The following is a 17,967-nucleotide window of genomic DNA, read 5'->3' on the forward strand; positions in this document are numbered from 1 at the left end:
CCCTTCAATCTCTAAGTCAAGAACATATACACCATTGAGGCTGACTGTAGTCAGAAAAAGCTGAAGAAATACATGCACTTTCTGAAGGAAGTAAAGCAATTTTCAAGCAAATAAGTCATGCCTTTAAGTGTAACAACCACCTCACTATACTATGATTCCTACAATATCAAAAAACATGTTTAATTTGTACAGGAACTACTAAGGCCCCACATAATAATTCACAAATGTGCATGTTTATGTCTACAATGTTTTCACTTTACTATTCCTGATAAACTCTACAGCCATCTGTAATTCCTCATTATAATCTTGTATTTCATCTCCAAGAACATGCAGATGGGCTCTGTATATAAACAGGCCTATTATTAAATATCATTATTTTATGGAAGGCCATCACTTTTTAAAAAGAAGAAGAGGAACAGAGGCAGCCTTGATCTTTTCTGATGCTTCTCGAATAACCTGTCTAGAGTTGACAACTGTGGTGAGTCTGGGTTGGTTGCAGGCTGCCAAACAAAAGGAAGTTTTTGGAAGTTGTCCTGCACTGCATTGCCACCAGGCATTGTAAAAACACTGAGCTGAGCTGCATCTTCATTTGGCTTAACGAGCAGAAGGGGATTCTAGAGTGTGAAATGTGCTACTGTCAAAGGAGTCAGTGCTGACAGATTGGGGGACAGACTGCTGCTATGAACAACATTTGAGAGCTGCTCCTGCCCCAGGCAATAATGATCTGGATTCCTGAAGAGAAACCACGGCAGGAGGGATTTGAATGTATCCACAAGTGATGTCCATGCTCAGCATTAGCAATGGTGACTTTATCAGTTTTCTCTAAGGGAGCAAGCCCAAAACCAGCAGCTTACCAGGCCTCCCCTATGAGATCTGACTCACTGAAATATGAACAATTTAAATATTATCTTGAAAGGATACGGGTCTCCTCTTCACACACACATCCCTGGTCTCAGCTTTTGATCTCTCCTGCTCTCAGAACCCTTGGCTGGCCCACAGAAGGAACTTAGAGGAACCTACCACAGCTTTCAAACACTGTCATTGCACACACTGTCCTTTTACATCAGGTGTTATAAAGTGGCTTCATAAAAACCTCCACAAAGGATGTTTGAAAAAGGCTTCCACTCCTCTGGGAAGAACAATGTGACTGAATTCAGAAATTTCCAGTTCAGTGTATGCAGGTACAAATCCCTCCAGAGACATAATGACTTAGAGTTCACAGAAGTTGATGTTTCAATCAGGAAAATAATGTCACTAGTGTGAAGTGCAGCGTGGGCCTGAATGGTTTGACAGACTAAAAATAAGAACTTGAATTTTTTTTTTTCTCTGAATCAGAAGGGTGCTGGAAAGCACCCTGAAATAGGCACTTCCCAGAAGCATCTTTAAACTTTCATCATATCACAAGTGTATTTAAATTATGTAATATATTATTGAGAAAGAGTCTGAGAAATATCCTACAAATCAACATATACAGCAGCATCCTTGGAACACCAACAAATACTGTTCACAGATCAGCTGCTTTAATGCCTGGATTCATGAGCACCATTATTTTTCCCCTATGTATTTTAAAATACTACTATTTCAAGTAGGTGTTTAGAGAGGCTTAAAGAAGGATATTAGTAGTTCTTTAAGAACCAGATATGTCTTCTACTTGATGGGTTGTTTAATTTAATGAAATACTGGGAGAAATTACTATCTTCTATTGCTAAAGTGATTTCTTTTTATGTAAGACCTATAAAAAAAAGATTAATCTATGAAGGCAAAGCTGATTTTAGCCAGCTTTGCATGGCATCAGTCAGTTAACAAGGAAAGACAACAACCACGCTGTTACAGCAAAAACTATTGGAGGTAATGAGGCTTTGTTTGTGTGTTATTTCTTTTAACAACCGTGTAATCTGTCCACCCAGAAGGAGAGTAACTCCGTTTTGCTATTTGTCTTCCCCAGTACCTGCAGAAGAAATGCCTGACAACAGCACATCAGACACAGATCAGAAAACTGAATCCTCAGTTCCTGGTTCCCACAAAGAGCTGATAACAAACACCCTAAGTGCCCACAACAAACCCCAGTGCTTCTCACCAGAACCTGTTGCATCTCACAGTGCACCAGGAGCGAGGCCAGCTCTATAGCTTCACTGTAGCCATTCTTGAGAGGAACTGACCTAAAACCTGCGGCGGGGGAAGGAAAACAAAGGGCAATTATAGAGTCCATCAAGGGAGAATTTGCAGTCACAGAAATAGTGCACACTTTGAACATTCTTCAGTGCTCAAATGCTCCTCTGCTGAGAGCAGGCTCCACTATGGCAATTGCAGAGGAGCAAAAGGCAAGACTGGCAAAATTGAGAAACACCTGGTTTCACATGCTTGAAAAGTAAAGCCAGAGGAAGGAGCAGGAGAGAGTCTGGCATCAGAGAGGAAGGCACAGCTCACTAATGCTCAGCAGCACCTCATTATAACTGCTGCTCTCACCTGATTTGATTCCTTTGATGGGAAAAGTGGCATGTGCTAAGAAGTTGGGATCACTGAACATATCCTCCTCATAAACAACAAAGCGCAGGAACGCCAGATTTGGGTCGTAAATTTCAAACCTCACTTGCTCTGCATAAGGTGCCCAAATTGGATTAAGGCCATTGTCATCTGTAATGAAAAAGAAACATTTGCAGTATGAAGCAATAATTTCACTTCGTTCACATATGAGTATGTATCCCAGGAAATTTTCTAGGGATACAGAAGCCCAAAAATCCTATTTGCCATCTGTCTCCTGTTGTAACCTTGCTTCAGAAAGTTTGTATTTGTTTAGTCGGTGGTGGGGGTGGGAGGAAACTTGGCAGGGATGAAAATCCATGAAGAAAAGCTATTATTTGTATTCAAACATATAAAACCGCTTAGGACATGTAAAGAAAAGAAAAAGCTAATTAATTTCTCACATTCATAAGCCTCATGTTCCATATCCAAGAGAAAGCAGGAAAAGCACTAGGAAGACTCATGTACCTTGGTCCAATTTTTGTAGTTATGCACAGAACACCAAAATTTGGTTTAAGTGACACAGACAGGAAGTTTGTTTTCTAAACCCTTGGTCACTTCCCAGAGATAGTTTAAATCATAATAATCTTCTCTGAAGTACTGAGGAGCAACAATGCACATTCTGCTCCTAATGCTGTGGTTATTTTCCACTGGTATCACTGGTTTGGATAATCAGAACCAAAGTCTGTTTTTTACCAGAGGAACACTGTTGCATCAAAAAACACTGAATGGTGAAATATGAAGTGGCTGAAACATTGCCCCACTTCAGCACACTTAAGTTCATGCACACATAAACACATTCCTTATCCAGAACTCCCCAGGACTAAGCTTTGATCAAACTCCTAATGCATTTCAAGTTAAAATATTTTACAGCCCTATACACCCAAGCTGCATCCAAAGGGATGTCTTAGAACCTCAGTTTAAATAAACACAGTCTGGAGCTCAAAGTAGTAACTCCCCATTTGGACCAGACTGACTAGCACTGTTGGAGGCAATCTCAAGACAGTCATTTTTTTAAAATATGCAAATACAGAAACTTATGCATGGGCAACAACACAACAGAATGGGACTTTTTTTTTTCCCAAACTGCAATAGTATGTTTTTTTCTAAATTTGGTATACATTGAAGTTTCTCAAATTAACAGACCCCAAGACAAGCAAAAGAACAAGAGTTTGTGACTCATCAGTCTAGAGCTATAGTTAACTTACTCCCCCTATAATGTTCATCCTCTGCTCACTTTAAGTACCCTAGAAGTAGAACCATATCCCTGCAACACAGAAACACACAGATACTCACTCACAACTGTTGTCTTGAATTTGTTGTTGTCATATTCAGCCCCACAAATTTCAACCTCTACAAAGGGACAGGCAATGCTTCTACCAAGTTTAGGGAGATGACGAGCACCTAAAACCTGCAAAAGCAACTGTAAATTAGAACCACCTCCAAAGGAAACTTGGCATCATTTTTGCTAACAGAAGGTAGCCTACAGAACTAGAGGGGGGAAAAATCCAGAACATGGAAAAGCACACATTCTCTCTCTCTTGAATATGTTTGCATGTATTATCTGTGCCAACAATAACAATACCTCCAGTAGTCTGGGTAACTCAATGATTTTCATTGTAAGAAAAAAAAAAAAAAAGACAATGTAGCTGACATTCATAACACACAGTGTGCAGCTCCAAGACAGGCCTGTAGCACAAGTTTTGTTATCTTTCTTCTGTGTTTATTACATACCCATTTCAAGACATTTCTGCTTTGCATTCACAGGCCCTATTTACCTCACCTTTAAGCTGCAGTGGAGAGTAATTAATGTGTTTCTTCTTTCTCAGAAAACATACTTTTAAAGAACCTGTCTTACTGCATAGCAACTGAGAACAGAAACAAGTTCAACCCTGCTTGGCACCCAGTCAAGATGGCAACATTTTCCAATGATAAACTCATCTCTTTAAGAAAAATGAGAATGACATTCAGATTAAGCCATAGTGTATTAAATAGGAAGTGGGGGATCAGCTTATTAGGTTTTCTGTTTCATTTCTATATTTCATTCTAAATATCTTTCTTTCACACTCAAAATCCCTGAACTAGTTAGTCTGCTGCTACTCAATCTCCAATAGGACCCATCTACTAAGAACTCATTTGATTGGAAATTCAAGTTAGTTAATTTGATGCATTTATTAGCAATTACACAAAATCATCCCAGGATTGTGTTTTCAGTCCTATGGCTTGTTCTTCATTAGCATGATAAAGACATGTATTTCTTTTCAGGAACCAGTGAAGTTAGTTTTATCCTCACACACACTGACATTTAAAAACAGTATTTTGACAATCTGTCAAATCTTGCTCTGAAACATAATAGCTTCATTTTTAATTTTATAGAGATTTATGACTTGTAAAAAACCATAATTTACTAAAGAGATTTACCCTCACTGTCATAATCATCTGCAATTTCCTCTTGGAGTCATTTGGCATTGGGTCATACTCCTCATTTCTCATACTCTCTGGCTGCAGCACGTAGCCAGTGCGTCCATTCAGGGAGAACAGGGCATGGTTCAATTGCATGTATTTATCTGGGGAGAGAGTTAAACAGTCACAACACAAGATTCCCTGGAATAAAGCTAAGGAAATACCAGATTAATGTCACCTCTCTGCAATTCTTTCTGGTCACCAGTTCATCAGAAGGAGCTGGAAAGGTGGGAGACTTGGTTCCTTCAGTAACTGAATCTGACAGGCCATTTTGCACCAATTCTAATCCCAAAAAAACCCATTTCCATCCCCAGTCAGCTTCCTATCAGTGTATCACAAACTAGCTGGCCCTCACCAGGAAGTGGAATACAGCCTTCCTGTGGCTGTATTCATCCATCTGAAACTCACTTTAAATATATCTGCTTGCTTCCTACACAGAGATGAAAGTGAAATAAATCTTTCAGGACTTGGGGGCAGTTAGGCTCAGAGACAAGGCTTTTGGAGACCCAGAAGCTTTCTGGGGCCCAGCTCTGGATGGCAACCCACACATGAAAAAGCAAACTTCGAACACCGCTTCTTGCAGAGAAGTTCAAATAATCAGGATGGTGATTAGAAGGGCAGAAGGGCCATAAAGGGGCTCATTTACAGTGAAACAGAAGGTGGATTAGATTCTTTTTCAAAGAGAAAATTACCTGGAGTTTGGAAGTTCAGAGCCACCATCTGGGAGCCACAAAGCCAGAGGCGAAATGGGTCATAGTTGGATGAGTCAACCCTCTGTCCTTTGGGGTACACACGAGTCAGGCCCTTCAGGTTGTACTTCAACAACTCCAGTGGCTTTTGCTTAACGATGCTCTCTGCCTTGGTTTCCACAAAAGAACGGATTTCTCTGAAATCAGGATTGTCTACACAGGGGTCGGAGGAAAAAACGTGGTTATCAAAGGAAGAAAGAAGTTGACATTTATACTGTATTTTCACCAAGACTTTGTTTTACTTTGTTTTGCCTTGTCCTTTAATGCAATAATTGGCACAGTTTTCAGGCAGTCACAGCAAACTGGTTGAAAATCATGCCTGAAAGTTAAAATTGCCTTCCTGCCACATGCTTTACAGAAGGGCAGATAAGAGCCTGCAGTCATGTTCTCATCTTATCATTGCTAATAACGTACTTCTGATCACTATAACACATATTTAAATGAGACATCTTTTCCTGGGTCTAAATGGGGAGAAGAAAGGGTGAGCCAGGGTTAGCCAATGTCTCAAAAAATGACTATAATTATAATGTCTTAAATGCAGTGACAGCTTATTAAAAACATTTGCAAAGAAACTTAAAGAAGAAGAGCACATTTACTGGCTTCTCCAGCAGCAATGACAAAAAACTGGAATTAAAAGTACATATTTCATTGTCAGAATCCACAGCTGCACTTACACAGGCCCAGTTATGTTATGAAGCCATACATCATTCCAACAGCTTAGTCCTGGCAAACATGTTCTTACAGTAAAATTAAAAAATGCACAGTAAACCTATTTATGAAGGTTTTTTACAAACAAATCACAAGTGTTCAGCCAGAGTTTTTAATCTCAAAAAGTCAATTGACACATAACTAGCGAGCTTCCCCATGGAATATACATCTGAGAGGGTGTCTCTAGTCAATTAATTAAAATTTGTGACAGTTCTTTTGTGATAGATGAACAGCACCAAGTCCCCTGGTGTACAATTTCAAAGTGCTATTGAAAACCGCCTGGGTGAAGCAGAGCTTTGTTTTCCAGTAGGACAGATTTTATCTTCAGACCTAAAATCCCAACTAACATCTGTAAAGATAGCAGAAAGGGTAAAAATCAGATGCAATATTAAAGGCAATACCTAAATTGTCCTTGGTTTTGCTTGTTGGCTTGCAGTAGATTACTAGATCAGATAATTCAATAGCAATTAACTGATTCTTTTCCCAGTATTTCCTCCTGTTCTCCTGAAAAACATACCAAAGTTTTAGATTCTAGGAACACTGAGTATTATGGTGCAGTAGCTCCAGGGTGCACTCTAATGAATTCCTTCTTTGGTGCCAGATTCCTATCTGATACCTTAGACACTTGCACAGATGTGATGCACTTTCAGACCCAGCTCAGAGAACAGGTAATAACCAAATGGTGAGGTTTAGTTGGGGATGTACTTTCAGGGGTGTTTTTGGTGGGGAGAAAAGTGTTGTTTTATAAGCAAGGGTTCCAGTTCTTCCCTGATCAGTCATGCTCAGAATCCTGGCAACATTTTTTTTTCTTTTAATGTGGCTCTACTCAACTCAATTTTAGTTACATTCTTAACCCTATACCTCATATAAATGCAAATGTATGCAGAAAAAATGCAAAGGGTAGTAAAGTGTTTCTGTATCTATTTATAATCCTTGGCAGAACTTGAGTCTTGTTAGTAACTCCCAAACAGTGAAATTCAAACCCTCTGAGCATCATTCCTATGTTGTTTTCTATTTGTGCACCAAACCCATCATGTTCTGTATGGAAAATCATGTGCAAGCTTGTTAAACCCCCAGCACCAAACCTGCTCTCTCTACTTCCACGTTTGCAAGCACCTGCTCTGTGGAAGCTGAGCAGTGTTCCCTGCCAGCAGAGACTGGGAACTGCTAAAAGCAGCAGAAATGTCCTGAGTGGAGACATTTGGGCTGGAGGCTTTTCAGGCATAAGAAGCAGCTACAGGATAAAGCATGTTAGAGGAGTCCCATACTGAACAGTGATTAGCTTTGGCACAAAAGATCATGAAGCAGCAGCAATCAGGAAGCCTTCCAAAAGAATTCCCTCAACAAGACAAACATAAAAGGAATGAAAATCAGAACCAAGGAGCCACAGGTTTCCAGAATATCTCACTGAACCAGAGATTATACATTAAAGTCAAAGAAAAAGAAAGAGGAATACAGTGTTTTTACTAGGAAATAACATTGGGAAAAAGCTGTACAAACCTCATTGTACTTAGTGATCCACCACAGTTCCCAGACATTGCTCAAGAGTGACCAGAGCTCTGAGCAGCAAAAGATCACTTTTTGGTGGCATGGGCTCATTTCTAGCCAGAACCCTCTAGAGATAACCAAACAGGAGAGCAAAGAACAGCCACCCCAGGGAGCATGGCAAGTGTCAGTACTGAGCAGAGAAGAGACAAGAAGCTTAGTTTTATTTTTTGTGCGTAACAGACATTGTCCAAAACCAAACTCATTTAAAAATCCCCCTGTATCACATTGCAGCACAGTCTTAACTCACTGTGCTTTTTCCTTCCCCAAAATTCAGCCTCATAACTGTACTGGCAACAAGGGCTTTTCCTCATCTTCATCCCCTCCCCAAGCAGCAGTCAGTCTGTCATGTGAACTTTGTAGAGGCCACGCTGTGAGAAAAGCCTCCCAGCTGACAGAAATGAGTTTTAAAGCATCTTTGAACACAGACTGTTTAATACTCCTCCAACTCTATGGAGAGAGAAAAAGCTGCCAGGCTCCTGAAGAGCAATTGTTGTAGCATAAAAAACATTCAATTTGGAGACACTTCTTTTAGGTCATGTTTCCCTTTTTCTCATTTTTACTTCTAAATGAAAGCCTGGCACAAGAACTGTATCTCTCCTCCCCCAACAATAGGTCAACAGCTCCTGTTGCTTCTCCCCTTGCTGTATTTACAGTCCTCTGCTTGAGATATCAACTTGTCTGCTATAAATAGGATCAGGACAACCCTCAGAGCACTTCCACTCTGTACGACAGATAAACAGCATGAGCCTGAAACACTGGAACACATTTTCCATCAACCATATCACCCACTTAACAATAAAAGATGAATAAAAGCAACAAAAAGAGAGTATCCTTAAGCACAGCCAAAGTAAGGACTTTTTGGTCAAATCAGACTTCTTAAATACTAGAAAAGATTACAGGGAGGTAAATTAGTACATCAGAACAGGAAAAGTAAGTCTTGAAGAAAGTCTTTAAGTGGCAGTAGAGGTACATAGAAGATAAACTTAGGCAAAATCCTTGAATCTCTAGGCAAGTATTTGGAAATACTATTATTGAAGAACTGGGAAATTAGTTACAAATAAAGTATTAGCCAAACAATCCTCTATCAGTGCCACTGCATTCACTGGAAAACAGAGTTAGCAAAGAGGATAAGAACAGTTTAGGGAATGGCAGCTCAGATTTCACACACCCTCACTGGTGGATTCACAGTCCTGAAAAGAACAGTCTGATATCAGAGCTTCTGCTGCTCAACACTGGGATGAACCAGTGTGACCAGATGGAAAATTGTAGTGGTATCCACTCTGGCCTAGCAAGCACACTTCACTGAGGGGCAGGGGCAACACAGCCAGTACTCTGCTGGAGAACTCCTGTTAACACCAATTTACACAAAATGCTCATTCATGTACTATTCCCCAGAGAGGTTATGGAACAAGATGCACAGCATCAATAAAATGCAGACAACAGCAATGTGCAAGAGGGTGAAGGACCATGTGAGAGCAACATTTAGCAGTATAGGGCAGCTAAAGACAAAAGCTATTGCAAATTTATAGCAGTACATTATTAAAACAACAACAGATAAATTTGCAGCAATACCTCTTCTGCTGTTTTCCAAGTGATCTCACGGATACTTTGGTACCATTCAAAGAGTTCTTCTACTTTATCAGTTGCAAACTCAACACATGGATCTTCTGGATTCTTAGGTTCCAGAATGAAGACAAAAGGCTTTTTGTGTTTTCCTTGTGGCATTTTCACTGTTAGGTAATACCATAGCAAGAAATTTATACTGAAATCCAACAGCTCTTTTTCTAAGGTGTCATTGTTGATTTATTGCAGCATTTAGTATTATCAAGTTTCAACATATTAATTCTGCTGGCTATATTAATACAAGTAGGTGTTTAAGGGGTTGGGTTTTTTTTCAAATCTCTCCTGCTTAAGATAAAAAAGTCTACTCAATAGAGAAAGGTTAAGAGCCCATATATAAGTATCAGAAAATACACACCAACATTGTAGGTATTGAGCACCAGGATGCCACGACACAGAGAGCCCAGTGGGTTGTCCTCAATGATCTGAAAAACATGAGTTAAATCTGACCCTAAATCTCTTGAGTGAACACACACAGGACATTAACAAATAATAAATGTGCACCATTAAATCTAATCTCAGCTTTATTGACAGCATGCTCACTATAATGTTTAAAAGCCTGTTTTCATATCTAAAAAACACAAGAATCTCTTCAGTGAGAGAAGACAAAACAAGACTACTTTGTAGTAGCTTCTGTTCTAACACAACTGTTCCTTTTTCAACTCTGCTTAAGGTTACAATAACCAAGGGGAGGAAATGTAATACTTATGATTTTCTCCAAAGACTTCTGGAAAATCATTGGAAGTGCTTCAGAAGAACATAAGAATTCAATGTTTTATTTTTGAAATTCAAAGATGTCAAAACTTATTACTGTTCAGTTCTGTTTTCTTTTGTTCAAGAGCTCTTTGTCCAAGACAGGGGAGCAGATTTTTTAGATTCTTTTGATAAACAGGATTGGTTTATGCATAAAAACTTGATAATGAAGAGTAAAATGACTAGTAAGGTGTGTTTGGACATAATATTTACAAATAAGAAAATAATAACACAGTGATTATACAGGAAATTCAGCTATCATAAAATCACAGATATGTGGGTCCCTTCCAATATCTCTAAGGAGATATTCTATCTCCTTAAATAGCTTTCAGCAAGGGATGTCCTGACAAAAATATTCAGCAGCAGAGAACAATGAAGAATGCATTCATCCCTCTAGTCTGCTCCCTTAAACAGACTTGGAATTGTGAGTGTATAAACCAGACTTCCACTTCAGTAGGTAGCCAAGGAAATGTAGCAAACCATAACCCTCACCTGATTTCCAAGCTCAGCAGAGTTATCAGATGACAGATCTTCAACATAATTAGATGGAAAATAATGTTGGACTTTTTCTCCATAATCTCCCTTCCACCTGAATTTAAACAGACAAGTAGAGAGAATGAAAAAAAAAGTTAAAGTGCTCCAAAAGGCCATTAATGAAGCAATAATCCCCAAGAAACTGGTCATTAGTACCCCAAAGTAGATTGTCTAGCTGCCTATCACCAAAAATATAAATGATGAAGTAGCTAAGAGCTCTAACAAAGTGATCATTAACTGTAGTAACAGATGATTTCAGAGGGATTACAGTTATTGTAAACTGCAATTAATGACTTAAGAGGCTTTTTCCCCCTCCAGTACTAAAAGTACTATTATGTGGTTGATTACCCTGTAGAAACTACAGGGAAACATTAGATTCCCAAGCTTTCCAAGCAATTTACAAGCCAGCTAAAAAAGAAAACCTGTTATGAAAGGAGACTGTACAGAGCACTAAAAAAAGTGGGTTTGATTCCTGAGAAATGCTTAGCAGAGCAAGGACAGAAGAAGAGCAGTGATTGCAATAACTTCCCAGAACACACAAATGTTCAGGAAGGATGGATGTATTATGGGAAAAATAGGGGATATACCAGACTATGAGGGTTCTGCAGGCTGAGGTTATTGCTGTGGGATAGAAAAATGAAAACGACATGAAAGGAGAATTGAAGATGAGGGGATTTTGTGTTTGGGTTTGTTTTGTTGGGTTTTTTTAAATACACTGGCATAAAGATTTATAAGGGCACAGTTAATAAGCAGCAATCAGACAACAGGCAGTTTTTAAAAACTATTACTCAAAGCTCATTTTTTCCTCCATCTAGTAAGTCACCAGAAGCCCTCCCAGGAGGAATCTTTGTCCTTACCAGCCTCCAGTTTCCTTTGTGACATTATGAATTAAAGCTCCTCGAGAGAAGCTCAATTCATCACTCCTTTTGGCTCTGTAGTCATACAAGGCTTTCACTGTTCTCTGAGGCTTTAAGAGAAACAGAGCAAAGGGGTCATCTGAGGGGACAGGTCATAAAATAATCAATAATGCAATCTTAAAACAAAAAAAATAGGGCAGATGGGATTTTTTTGTTGTTGTTATGAAGCTTAGAAAACAAAATACTGAAGTTCCCGAGTGACATCTATTGGTGGAAGTAAGTGATGCTACTTTGGTACTCTTCAAGTATCAGCTTGGAAAAAAGAGAAAAATAAAAAAATAAAATCTTTCTTGGGTGCTGCAACATAATTAGGCAGAAAACATTAAACCAAAAATTTTTAAAAAACCAGAGTGAAATATAAATCCTCTATTTTTATAACACGTTGGAGTTTTCAGGTTTAGGTGCCTACAAAACCTCCACTTCAAAACCCCATCAGCAATCCTGCTTCCTTTACGAAGACAAAGTTTCAGCAGGATGAGCTAAACCTTTATCTTGAATTTACTCCTATCCAAATGCTTCAGCAGCAATGCAAATTCACTGGTAAAAAAGACTAAAATGAAAAAAAAGTTACAAAATTTACAAGTAGGTGATTTTCATGACAATTTACAAGTAAGCAGGTACTAGCAAAAATTACAGGTAAGTAATGTTTGCTGGGACACTTTTTTTTAAAACAGTATATAAAGGATAAAAATGCTAATGACTCATTAATAGGCCAAAGGCTCGAAATTTTTAGAGAAAGGATGTAAATAAACTCTGCATTACTTGTGCATGCAGATCATGTCTGCTAATGGAACAAGAGTGCACAGACCCCCACAAACACAGAAATTTTCATGTTGTACTTTCTTTCCATGAAGATGTGGCCTTCTCAAACTGAACGCTCTCACAGGTATTTAATTTGGGGACCCACAAACCAAATCATCTCCACAGACCCAAGAGCAGAAAGTGCCCAAATTCCCAGTCTGAATGAATCACTAAAGGATTTGCACACAAGAAAATGTGTGGGTACAAATTTTAACAAGAAGCTAGAAAAAAGTCACACCCTTTAAATTTCTGTTGTCCAATCCCCCCTAAACCAAGCAGCCTGATGCTTTCAATTCTTTTTATTTCTGCCAACAGGAAACCAACAAGTCTAATTTTCAGAAGTCTATAGTAAGTGTGAATATCTCTCTTAAAGCATACCACTGTGGGGGTGATTTCACTGGGCTCCACATACATCTTGACTTCATAGAGGGAATTAATATCTTTTTCCTAAAAACAAGGAAGAAAAAATAATCAAGGTTCAGGAATCAGAAAGTTATAAAAGCACTTCATGTTTATTGAACATTTATTTCTGAAACCACCTTTTTGACAGCACACAGGCCAACAGAAGAGGAGGGAAACCAGTCACTTCTGTTTTGCTAACTTCTAGAGTTGAACATAACTGAAGATGAGTGTGTTATTTAATCTATCTATGCCTCAGTTTAATGAACAGTAAAACCTAGTGAAACAGCAATACCTCACAAAGGAATCTCTTAATCAGTCAAAAGGTTTTTTGATTGTACTTTTCTATGTGCAACCAGAAAAGAAATACCTGCACTTATTATTTCTGTGTTACAGTACTTTAGTACCAGTATTGGTTTCATTATTAGATAACTCTACAACAATATACAGAGTCATTTTTTTCATTTTATCCTCTCCTTGTGATTCCATCTGAACCCAGTCCTAAGATACAGAACCTTTGCTATAGGCAACATTATAAAAAAATCCTGAGGTCTAAAATCTTTTTAGTCTCTTTTAATCTCCCCAGAAAAAACAAAATCCCCAGATTTTGATTTCTGCAGACCTGCCAGATGTAGTTTCCTACAGCTTCTAAAAGACATATACTTGAAAAGTGAAGACAGCACCTCAGGCTTTCCAAAGCAAAGCTCCCTCAAAATGAAACACATCCATCCAGAAAATAGCCCTTTATCCTCAGTTAATTATCCAGGCTCCTTGTTTAGTCAATGGCTAGAGACAAGTCTCCTGGGGAGATTTCCTCATGCTTATCTCAGAGTGACCTTTCTGAGATACCTTTTACCACAAAGGGACACTGAAATGTCCAGAGTGAGGGGCACAGCAGAATATTTCATTTTTTCTGAAGCACTTAACTATTAGCATCTCCATGATCATTTTAAGATCACTATTGCCCACTTCAGCAATAGAAGACAGGGCAATGCTATTATCAAAAACCCATTTTAGTAGTGCAACGACTCCCAGTACACAGTGGGGCTTGTCTAATAAAATCATGTGGAAGGCAAGAGTTGGCTTTTAACCAAAGATGAAGGTGTTCTTCACACCTTTGTGAGAGAGTCAGTATAGCCATCTCAATTTCACATAAAGTGACCTGCTTAACCTCCCCAAGAGATCCTGTACCAGAGCCAGAGCCCATCCCAGCCCATCCCAGTCCATCCCAGTCCATCCCAGCACCGTGCTGTAGCGCTCCAGCAGCTCCTCTGTCACGGGGTAGCGCAGTTTCATCTTCCTGTACAGCGGGTGCTTCTCGTAGTAGGTCACCAGCTCCACCAAGCTCTCAAAGTAGGCCGAGGTGCCCAGCACGAAGTGCCGCCCCTCCTGCTGGATTCGGAAGTGCTTCACCTTCCCCTCCGCCCTGCGGAACAAGGGCACAGCTGGGAAAGGTGTCAGTGCTCACAGGCAGAGCAGCAGGGCTCTGAACTGCACCACGGCTGCTTTGTGCACCTTCGTCGTGGGAAATGAATTCTCTCTCTAACAAAGCCTCTTGTATTCAATTATCATGGTTATTATAATTATTTATATAGTTACGGAAATCAGTTTTTAAAGAAAAATAAATATCCCTTGTGCTTCAACACGAGGCTTGTGTTTGCACTGATAAAGGCAGTAAAACCATCCATAGACAACCATCCCATCCAAAAAGACCCCTACATCCTTTTCAAGGTGCTGAAGTTTTCGTACTCCTTGTTTTCCCTGGTGTGAAATGGTTTTACTGAGATGCTGCAGCTCCGGTTATTTCAATGTCTACCTTAGTAACAGCAGAAAGTTGTTGTTGTACCCCGAAGTACACAGGAGACTGGGGAATTTTGGACAACTTCAATACACAATAAGGCATGTAAGTAAGCAACTTTATGTTTTGCTAACCTACGTATTTTCAGAGAAGCACAGTTTGATCTGAAGGCATGATGCAGAACATCACAATTCTATATATTTCATTAATGCTTTTACAAGAACCACAAAATTGTTCAAAACTATTTCCCCTGGCAAGGGGAGCCAACAATTTCACTTTGACATTTCAGTTTTATGACAGGTCAGGATTTCTAGGGGATAAGGACATAGGATCATTGATGAACCTGCACCTGTACTGCAGTTTTGAAGGAAACTTCTAAACAAAACTCTTTAGCAAGGAGTGTCAGGGAATGAAAGAAGGGTCACCCATAGTTCTGTATGGGAGGAAGGGGACAGCTGGTGCTCAAACAATCTTTATAAAAGCATAAAGGTTCAGGCCAGTCACAAATTAACTCTTGCACACACTCATACATGGACCTGCTGCACAAATTAACCACACTAATTATTCAAAGTTTGAAAGCAAGAAATGCATGACTCTAAAAAGACCATTACTATTTTAAAAAGAAAAACCAGAATATTGTTGAGCTGCTAGGCAAGGTAGTCCTATCTGTCTTTTCTTACCTGAATGTCATGGCAAAAGAATCAGGTTCATCTCTCTTTCTAATGAGAAAGGCTCCATCCCGAGGAATTCGCATGAGCATGTCTTCTGCCTCACCCCGACTCAAGTTGTTGTAGTACCAGCTGCAACAGTGAAAAGCCAGAATGGGCAAAGCATTACAAGGCTTGTCAAATGTCATTTTTGGAAAATAACAGACAGCGTTATTAACAACAGAGTTTCAAACATTCTAAGAAAAATTATGCATTACATTTTCCCCACCTTGGCACCTATGACAGCAGTTTATTACAAAACATTGTAAGACAGCAGTTTATTTTGGATTAAAGCATCAAGGATATATCAGAACATCTTGTCTGTCTGAAATCATAAAACATAAATCTGCATTTGTTCCTGAAACAAAGGCAGTGCATCCTGCTTTCAGTCTGCCATTCGGCTTTCAGTATTTATTCCATTTTGACAGAGTAGATTTAAGATAAAGCCTAAATACAGACAAAAGAAAGACTCCAGGGATTTGTATTTTTATTCAGAGCTTGACTTTATCTTCCACCATAGTGATGGACCTGTCTTGGATCCAATGTGACTTCAGTGAAGCTGTGGCCACTAATAGCAGCAGTGTATCTCCAGCTTATAAAGGCAGGAAAGTTTAACCCTTAAATTCTCCTTCCCCTCTCAGTGGCCTCCAAAGTCATCTGTGAGTGGTCAGTGACTCCCAGATCCCAGAGGGGCAAAAAAAAAAGAATTTTAAAGTCACTGATTAGTATTTTACATGCAAAGATTTACTTTTGCCCACTGCATAGAAAACAAAATAAAGGGCAGCAATAACAACGTTCTGCCAAAAAACAAGAGCAAGCTCTGCCCAGGATCCATGGCAGACAATTACCAGCTGGAAATACACACCATGCTTAGCTCCTATCACATGGGGTGAAGTCAGCCTAACCAGCTCTGACAGGATGAGGAGGGTGGGGTTAGGCAAATGTAGCTGTTTGGGCTCACTGCCCCAGGAACAAAGCCTCCAGATGGCACAGGCCATGACCAGTTGGTTGCCAAACCACAGCCAACTACTAAACATCCAACCCAACCCACTGGGTGTTGTAAAACACTGCACAGACAAAGGAAGAACTGGCACATTTCCACAGCATTAGTTCTCACTGATCTTCCAGTTGCTGCTAGGAAATTTGCTCTCCCAGTGACCACTCTTTGTTGTACCAGGTTCTCACAAAGCCATCGTTCTCCCAAAGCATCTTTCAGGAAGCCTATTCCTCAAATTTCCAGGGACAGGCAACACTAACTGTGGTCCTGAATCCAGGGAGTTTTCTATGCAAAAATCCCACCTAAAGCAAGGCAAGGACACTGACATGAGAGCATTGGCTTCTGTACATACTCTTTGGTCTTGTGAGGGCAGGGGTTGGGCACAGCATCAGTGAGGCGCAGCTCAAACTCAGCACATCGCAGGTGGTTCTCCTTGTAGTGTTGGATGAGATCATAGATGCTGTCAAAGGTGAGGTTGTCTGTCAGGTAGTATTTCACATTGTCCCCATCACTGGTGGAACGGATCCGGCAGTGCTGGACTCTGCCTGACCTCCTGCAGGAGTAGAGGGGGCATAAGGGAAATACAGGGTTTGCAACAGATTTTCTCTTTTCAAAGCATTTCCCCACCCATTCCTGGTCAATGACTTGGGGAGCTTGTGAAGAGGCAAGAAAGCTGTGTAATCTCATAAAACAGCCAAAGTAACAGGCAACAAACATTCTGACAAGGGAGGTTACAGGACCAAAACCAGTAATTTTCAACTGACAGTAGTTTAAAACACGGCATAAACTTACTCTGCATAATTTGGTCTGACACCTCTCCAGGCTCAAAATCCATCTGACACTACTCCTCATAATATTCCAACCAGAAGAAAAAAGAAAACACCAAACCCAGCCAAACAAACTCCCATTAAATTTGTATGACAATGACCGTACCAGAATGACAAGGTGTAGTCATCAGGGAAAGCTTCACTTTCCCTGACCAGGAATGTCCCATCCTTGCCACCCATTTCAGCACAATATTCCTGGAGCAGTTTCTCAGCAGTTGTTCTCCCCCCTTTCATTTTCCCATGGAACCATTTCTCTTTTAAGTGCAGTTCAGTTCGTTTCACCTCCTAGACCAAAAAAAAAGAATTTTTTATAGCACATTTCTATGACTTATGACTTTGAAACTAAGTATTTGCTATTGGTTATATACAACCATCTACTATTTCAGGGTTTCAGTTCTTCCTGGACCTGAGCTCTCCAGCCAATCACCTTTATAATTAGCCTGCTTTACCATCCACGGCAGCCAAGTAACATGCTAATAACACAACACACATTAGTTCATTCTGCTTAGTTTGAGAATAGCAGTAATACTTAAAAGACTTAGTCCTTTGACAGATCAGCATTGGCATAGAAGTACTGAAGTTATATTTCATTGTCCTTACTCCTCCTTGCAAGTCCTCCACTAATC

At 39.7% G+C, this 17,967-nt stretch overlaps 1 protein-coding gene across 4 annotated transcripts in view; it reads right to left on the bottom strand.

The window, feature by feature from the left end:
• Positions 1 to 17,967, bottom strand: part of PLCG2 (phospholipase C gamma 2) — a 55,712-nt gene that overhangs the window by 4,771 nt on the left and 32,974 nt on the right. For all 4 annotated transcript variants that reach the window (XM_039721391.1, XM_039721392.1, XM_039721394.1 and 1 more), the window contains 15 exons: positions 17,448 to 17,626; positions 16,867 to 17,067; positions 15,491 to 15,610; positions 14,258 to 14,438; positions 12,992 to 13,060; positions 11,753 to 11,862; positions 10,854 to 10,950; positions 9,967 to 10,033; positions 9,561 to 9,718; positions 6,842 to 6,944; positions 5,676 to 5,885; positions 4,942 to 5,087; positions 3,817 to 3,931; positions 2,467 to 2,634; positions 2,078 to 2,166 (listed from right to left, as the gene is read on the bottom strand). In XM_039721391.1, the coding sequence (XP_039577325.1) occupies positions 2,078 to 2,166; positions 2,467 to 2,634; positions 3,817 to 3,931; positions 4,942 to 5,087; positions 5,676 to 5,885; positions 6,842 to 6,944; positions 9,561 to 9,718; positions 9,967 to 10,033; positions 10,854 to 10,950; positions 11,753 to 11,862; positions 12,992 to 13,060; positions 14,258 to 14,438; positions 15,491 to 15,610; positions 16,867 to 17,067; positions 17,448 to 17,626 (2,013 nt within the window). The remainder of the gene's footprint in view (positions 1 to 2,077; positions 2,167 to 2,466; positions 2,635 to 3,816; positions 3,932 to 4,941; positions 5,088 to 5,675; positions 5,886 to 6,841; positions 6,945 to 9,560; positions 9,719 to 9,966; positions 10,034 to 10,853; positions 10,951 to 11,752; positions 11,863 to 12,991; positions 13,061 to 14,257; positions 14,439 to 15,490; positions 15,611 to 16,866; positions 17,068 to 17,447; positions 17,627 to 17,967) is intronic.

The sequence above is a fragment of the Passer montanus genome, unplaced genomic scaffold (assembly GCF_014805655.1).
Source record: "Passer montanus isolate IOZ18808 unplaced genomic scaffold, ASM1480565v1 scaffold45, whole genome shotgun sequence".
Taxonomy (NCBI): domain Eukaryota; kingdom Metazoa; phylum Chordata; class Aves; order Passeriformes; family Passeridae; genus Passer; species Passer montanus.